Below are 7,351 nucleotides of genomic sequence, written 5' to 3'. Positions count from 1 at the left end.
CATGTCCATTCTCTGCCGCCCATGATAGAGGGGTTTGACCATACTGAGAGTCCTTGGAATCCACATCCACCTTTCCTGACTCAAGGAGAAGCTTGACAACCGCCACATGTCCATTCTCTGCAGCCCATGATAGAGGTGTTCGACCTGCCTGAGAGTCCTTGGAATCCACGTCCACGTTTCCAGTCTCAAGGAGAAGCTTGATAACCGCCGCATGTCCATTCTCTGCAGCCCATGATAGAGGTGTTTGACCATAATAAACGTCTTTAGCGTCAATCTCGGCTCCATTTTCGAGAAGTAGCTTAGCAGTGGCACTATGGCCGCAGTACGACGCTAGCATAAGATCCGTAAAATGCTTGGTAGGTTCCAAACCTGTAGTCTCCCAAAAGATTCTAAACCATGCTGCATAGCTGCTAGAATCTGGGTCACAAATCTTTAGAGTGGACTGTAGTACGGCCGCGTCAGCAATGCTACCGGCCTCCCGGCAGTGAGTAGTCCAGACTTTTGCTGCGTATTCCAAGAAGTCATGGCTACTAGTGAAAATGCTGTCGTCTTGTTCTGCATCTGTTGAAATTGTTGTATCAGAATTAAACATGTTAAGATAGTGTACGCAAATAGTTGCAAGGACCTCGTGCGCCTGAGTAATAGCAATGGAGCGATACCAGCGTGTATGTAATGGAGCAGTAGTAGATGATCTCAAATCTCCCAGAAGAAACTCGCGAGCCGTTTGATGGAGGAAATAAAGCCTGCCCTGATAAATTAAGATAAACAAGCCACACAGTGTTCTAAAGCGCAGTTTAAAGTCTTCTTCATCCTCCAAGTCAAGGTCATTAATGCACTGTGATGTAGCATCTACACTCATAGCAATGTTCATCTCGGCAAGTGTTAGCGGTCGGCTCGCGGCCAAGATAATACTCAAGGCTTTCCGAACCACCAAGTACTCCTTAGACCTGTTGAGGATTTGCTCATATGCCGCATTAACGCTTCTTGGAAGCACTTTCAAGGTAGACTCAACCCCTTTTGGTGTCTTTTTGAAGTTTTCTTCCACCAAGTAGTTAAACACAAGGTGTACCCAGAGATAGGTACGGTGGGGGGTCTGCCGCAGCCCTTCCTCCAGCTGTCTCTGGACTTTGGATGAGAGATTTTTCTTCTGCGACAGCTGATTAACCCTGTGGGTGATAACATGATTCACCTCATAACTAATGGTTTCCGACTCCTCCTCCCCTGGTATACGAATATTCGGAAAGGTGCGCAATAGGCTGCCAAATTCGGACACGATGGACTCATATGGACGACATGTTAGAAGATACTTTAGCTTGCCCTGGCTCAACTGGTCGCCATGAAAGTGACTCTCCACGTTCCGCGTCAGGTCTGGAAAATCCAATTCGCTGCATTCGTCTAGGGCGTCAAGGACAATTATAATTTTCCCTGATTGGGGATCGCTAACCGCGTTTCGTAGAACCTTCCACAGCGATTCTGTCGAGTTGATTAGACTTTCCCCGTCCTTGCTGTACTCTTCCATGGCATGTTTGATTAGATATGGCTTTTGAGAGAAGAGTTGGTGAAGCAGCGCGCAAAGCGCTTGCTGGACTTTGTCTTGAACTTTGTCTTTAAAAAAGAAGTAGCAAATTGTTGCTGATCGCGGCAGGTAGTTGTCAATTAGGTACCGCGCCAACACTGACTTTCCACAGCCAGGATCTGCCGAGACTAGTAAGGGCCCAGACTCGTTTTGCAACCACTCCTGGAAGTTCTCGTGCTGGAGGAACCATATGCATGTGTTCTCAACCCTATCCTCCACTCGATTCTTATACCACTCATATGTGTCGCCCCCCTCGCTGCCACTAGTAAGGCGAAACAGCTGGTGACATTTTTGTTCTTTGTCAGACAACCTTTCTTTGGCGAATTTATTCTGCGCTTCAAGCTGCGCCTTTGCATTGTCTCGGATTTGCTCTGATAGGTCCCGGTCCTCTTTTGCAATATCATGGATGCCTGTAGAAGGATTAGCGCATATTAAACTATATTTTCAAGACTTAAATACCAAGTAAAATTTCACTGATCTTCTTCTCAGCCTCAACCAAATTTGGGGGAATCCGACGGAGCATATCACTTGCATACGCAGCCGCTGTCATCGCTGCAAAGCCTTGCCACTCCTTATTCTTATGCGAGTCCGAATAGTCACATATACCACGAATTACAAGACAAGGGAACTGATTCATCAGCCCCGCGGCCTCCATCTCAAAACAGAGGATATCATTCTCAGCTGCCAGCTGATCGCGCACCAATGCATCCTTCATCACTTGATTCGCAGAGGCGATGAGCCCATAGTGAATAGCTGGATTCTGTTCGTTCGTAGTTCGCACGCGCCGCTGGATGATATTTAATGGATTACTAGCACAGAAGTCTGCACAGCCCTTTGGATTATGGGTCACTTCGGCTCTGAATAGTGTATCAGCATTTCCCGGTGGCCGCCCATACTTTTGTCTAAGCCTTGTGTTTTGGTGCAGAATGCTGTTAATTGTGCTTTCAATCTGATGTCCTTTTATCTCGTATTTGGCTCGCAGTCCTGCCAGTGCGGTGCGGAGAACTATCGGAGGCTGATTAAGGTACCGAGTGTGTTGGAAGGAACGACCTTGCATTGTTTTGCCAAAGTCATACTGGAACACACCACCTTTACCACCCCGGGGTGCACTGACAACAACATCGCCCAGACGAATATCATGCCTCTCACTTGGCACACCGCCACCGATGCCAACCAACAACCCGATTCGAACGTTGGGGAAGCTATTCTGCATATTGGTGGCTACCATGGCCGCGGACGCGGTTCCGTATTCACCATCAGGTAAGACAGCGATGACGACGTTGTGGTTCCCAATTCTGCCCAGTGTGTAATCATTAGTGTCGCCTGGTGTCACAAAGTCTGGTGCCTCATGCTCTTCGTCAAGAAACACTTGTGCCGCTGCATATTCTGTTACTATGGCGCAAATCCAGCCCACGGTATAGTCTGTGGGTTTCTTGGAAGGAAGGATTGCTTGCTGGGGAGCAGACGGTGTAGACTGCGTATAGGGAGAGAGGAAATGGTTCTGCTCTGCGACTGGGGGGCAAGTACTTGGAGGGAGTGGAGAGGATTGTAGAGTAGAAGTTCGATCGGTGTCTTTCTCAGGAGAGCCTTCTCTGGTGTTTCCGGGCGGTATCACTGGTAGGGAGACTGATTTCCACCAACCACCGGAACGAACTTTAAGAAACCCCAAACCAAGCAGCAAAGTCACCAGAATGGCTTGTGCAGCGCTTTCCATCCTAGAAAAAAAGAATTTGAGATGTTAAGGCTTGGTCGATTTAGGGGCCAGGAATCTGCGTGAGAAAAATTCGAAATTCTCCATTGCTTATGGGGCTGATCCGAAATATAAAGCCTGGTTTGTCTGCTCGAAGGAAATGAGAGGGGTAATAGGGCGCTTGTTGCTGCGAGGCAGTCCTACCCAGAAAGCCAATCATATACTCCTGAGCACAGCACGGATAAAGCAAGTACGGCTAGACCATGTCAGTCTGTCGCTGACATGTCGGTTTTATTGGTTACTAATGTTGATTGGTCTTGGAGAGATCGCCTTCAAGCCCGGCTGATTCTGCCTTTTCAGCCTCGTCAATCCGAGAACCGCCGATAAGGACCGCCAATCACCATGAACCTGGTCCTGCTCGAGATAACCGTAATGTTGTACCGACAATTCTTCTAGGATCAACCCCCAAGGTGCTCAGGCCACTAGCTGATTCGGACCGGCTACAACAGACCCGGGCGCCTCCAATTGTCTGGAGCAGTCGGGATTTGGCTACACTAACATTGGCTCCGCGCGCTTCGTGGCAAAGGGCCGACACCTTGTTCTGGCCAGCGGTCTCGGGTAACTCAGAGGCATTGTCCGGGGAGGACCTCAACGGCCTCGACGTCGAAATCACCCCATCGACGCGAATGTCCAGCCTGAGGTACAATGTGCTAGAAGCGCGCATGGACCGAGTCACGGTGCTCTTTGGGCCAGGCAGGGTCAGAGAGAAGCGAAGCATTGCATTCAGGCTCCCGTCCCCGACCTACGCTGGCGGTGACTATATCAATGTGCTCGCCGTGAACCCGCCAGAGACCGTTAACAGGGTGCTCAAGAGATTTGGTCTACCCTGGGTTCGCAGTCCCCCGTCCGCATTCTATTTCCATTTAGCCAATGCTGACAAGACCATGTTCTTCAGGATGCCGAGATCACGATCCAACCCACGTCCCATGCCTCGCTCCCCGTGAAAGATTTGGGTCGCCCTCGGCGACCAGGGCCGCAATGGCCTTAGTGTTTCCGGCAATGGTTAAAACCATCCTTACAGCAAAATTGAATACCGTAGGTGCGCCGTCCGCCAATTCCCCGTGGATTGTCTCCACGGGTACGACTTTGGCATTCAGCTTTCTGACCACCGATCTGGGAACGATGTTCCCACAGCAACCACCGTCCAACTAAATCCGATCGGTCTCCGTGCCTCTAATTTTCTCATCACGACACATGACTTGGATGACCCCTTTTGTGTGAAATAGGGTCAAACTCTCCGGATCTTTAGGTTGAAGCATATCGTCGTGCTCCACATCCGTGTCCCGTACTGCATGCAGACCCACTGCGGCGGACTGACTTCTCCTCTGACGTTGCGGGCGGGAAGGCCGTTCAGTGTCAGATCTTGGCTCCGGTGCTTTCCCTTTAGCCTTCTGAACTTGCTTCGGTTGTAGTTTAAGGAGTCGACCAATGGACACCCTAGCCAGTGGCGAGATGTCAACAAGTTGTGCCAAGCTGATCTCGGCGGTTGTACGACCGAAGAGCCTCTCAAAGTCTAATTGTTGCTCATTGCGAATAGCTTCCACATGCCGCCTCTCTGCTGGGGGCCGCTTCCCCTTCATTCTCCGTGGCCTCCTTCTTGGCCTCTAGGATGTCGTATCAAAGGCCTCTTCATGGACCCGTTTCTCCCCCAAGGCGTACGCTCGATCGAGTGCCCCTCCTGAGTAGGTGAGCTGCACCGCGTTCATTCCGGACCAGTTGTCAAGGCGACCGTCTCCCAAGTCGATCAGTTCAACATTCGCCGCCACCGTCATGCTAGTGGTACCGGGTGTGGTAGACGTCGCAGGCGTCGAAGCCGGCCGCGCCAAGATCTGAGGAGGCTTTGGGGCGTCTTGTGCTGGCGCTGGCTCCGTACACGAAGAGGCCAAATGACCATACTTCCCGCATGGGTAGCATTTCCGGTTGGCGATCGGCTCGAGGGGTTGTCTGAGTTGCCCTTCAGGTCTCTGTTGCGGTGCGGGTCTCTCCAAGGCCGAGATCCTTTTGCTAACCTCCTCGAACGCCTCCTTGTGTTCCGAGGCACTTGCCTTCATCCATTCGGTCTGCTGTTTAATCGATTCCGCGAGCATTTATCCCGGGTTGCGGCGGCCTAACTTTGATTGATGTTTTCGGAGGTCCGTCTTCCAAGCTCGTGATTACCCGTGTAATCTCATCCATTCTAAACGGGTTGTCGGCGCCGCGCGCCTCCATTTGGGCGATAAGGACCTTCTTTGATGTCTCATTCCGAAGACCATCAACCACTCCTCCCGTGAGGAGTCCTTGCCATTTCGGGTCAGCCGGAAGCTCGACTTCCAAGTCCCGGGCCCGCTCCAAATAGGCCTTGGTGCTCTCTCCCGTGTCCTGAGCAAACCGCGACACTCTCCGCAATGCTAGAATATCCCGATTGGGATCCTCTTTTTCTTGGAACTTCTCCCTTAACTTGTCGTGCAGGATGTTCCAATCCTTCCGCTCGTCCTTTGTGAGTGTTCTCGCGTACCGCTCCGCGGCATCCCGCAAGCCTCCCAATGTCGTTGTGGCGATTGCCAAGGCGAGGTCTTCGCCTCCCAGGTTTCTACCAAACCAACGAACGCGGCACTGATCCAAGAACAAGTCGACATCCTCCCCCAACTTCCCGCCGAAGGTAGGGTCGCCGTTAGTCATCTTTTGGTGGTTTGGTGTTACTGCAGGAGGATCTGGAGGAGTAGGAGGTGTTGGAGGAAGGAGTGGTGGAACCAATGAACCACTCTCAGAGGCCTCCGTAGAAGACGTCACGAGATATAGCAGAGTTAACCCTAACCGTGGCTAGGGTTATTGTTTATTGTGGTGTGACGTGAGGATGGCGTTATAACAAAGCACACCAACACACCATAAGCCAAACTCGTATCGACGGTCCTCGCTGGTCGCGAGGAGAAAGGGAGTGTGATCTGATAGCGATGACCTTGTCGCTACTGTTGCGTATAGAAGATTAACCTGGTTCCACAAAGGAACCCACGGACGAATAAGAACGTACCAATTCACGACCCACACTGCCTTCACGCAAGTCGGCGTTGATACGCGCCCGGCACTGGTCACCAAATGAAAGGAAATCGAGGCCGTATACGATGACGACCCGATATAGTAGTGATATAGATGATAATGAAGGTCAACAAATGACTATCTGAGCGTAGAACTCAGTATGAAGCTTCTTCAATAACTAATTGTGATGTTGTTGTTGTTATTCTGATGGCACGCAGACGTCCATAAGGGAAGCCGCCATATTGCGGTCACTTGGTTCACCGCCTTAACAGCCCTCGCAGTGCGAGGCTAGCCAAGTTCAGTAGGCGGTCGGCGTACCGGCAGAATACCCACGACCGAGTCGATCTCGCTTACTAATCAGTTCGACGTCGTCGAGCCCTCGTCGACTCCAGCGGTTCCCCGTCGAGCCTGCGGTTTCTTGTTGCTCGTCGCGGTCGATGTCATGACCTGTGAGTGGTCGTGATAACCTCTCGAGATCCCGCGTGGTCCCGTGAACCCCGGCAAGTATGAGCGGCAGAGGTGGCTTCTTATTGGTGGATACCAGCTGGGTGACTAATCGATATATAAAAATGAATGAATATCGAAGGTCTTGCTCTTCTATCTACAGTCTGTACTCTGTATAGAGCTTATGTATCTGGCCAGAGGCCTCATTCGACCCCAAAGAAGAGGGGTAATATGATATCATGTATCCTTCTGAAACGATAGGCCACATCAGCGATATGTAGATCAACTGAACGAGGAAGGCGATGTCCGATTGGCTTAGTAAGTAATCCAAGTCCACCTTGGTTGACAGCAAGGTACTGTAGGCTCAAAATGTCTTGGTTTGCTCTTTACCTGGTTCCACCAGTATCCTGAAGAAGTCTTAAACCTTGTCCTATATGATGATAGGCCAATTGCGGTGTTGCTTATCACGACTGCCTGCAAGTCATGATCCCGAGCGTGACGAAGAGGTCACGTGGATTTCAAGTACCTGGGTAGACCTTATTCCGGGCATCGTGCCCGGGATGAGGATC

General features: G+C 51.0%; 2 protein-coding genes across 2 annotated transcripts in view; both read right to left on the bottom strand.

The window, feature by feature from the left end:
• Window positions 1-3,290, bottom strand: part of BDV14DRAFT_194052 (uncharacterized protein) — a gene marked incomplete at both ends in the record, with an annotated part of 5,378 nt that extends 2,088 nt beyond the window's left edge. The window contains 3 exons of the mRNA XM_073771874.1: window positions 40-1,986; window positions 2,036-3,050; window positions 3,090-3,290. Coding sequence (XP_073622086.1) covers window positions 40-1,986; window positions 2,036-3,050; window positions 3,090-3,290 — 3,163 coding nt within the window. The remainder of the gene's footprint in view (window positions 1-39; window positions 1,987-2,035; window positions 3,051-3,089) is intronic.
• Window positions 3,291-4,930: 1,640 nt separating this feature from the next.
• On the bottom strand, window positions 4,931-5,984 carry BDV14DRAFT_205992 (uncharacterized protein; the record flags this gene model as incomplete). Its single annotated transcript, XM_073774825.1, has 2 exons — window positions 4,931-5,389; window positions 5,439-5,984. 2 exons carry the CDS (start codon window positions 5,982-5,984, stop codon window positions 4,931-4,933), a joined length of 1,005 nt encoding a protein of 334 aa, XP_073622085.1.
• Between the last annotated feature and the right edge of the window lie 1,367 nt (window positions 5,985-7,351).

This window comes from Aspergillus stella-maris (genome assembly GCF_047715825.1).
Source record: "Aspergillus stella-maris strain CBS 113639 unplaced genomic scaffold BDV14scaffold_113, whole genome shotgun sequence".
Lineage (NCBI taxonomy): Eukaryota > Fungi > Ascomycota > Eurotiomycetes > Eurotiales > Aspergillaceae > Aspergillus > Aspergillus stella-maris.
Note: the sequence above shows the minus strand (reverse complement) of the source record. Positions and strands in the feature narration are given on the sequence as shown.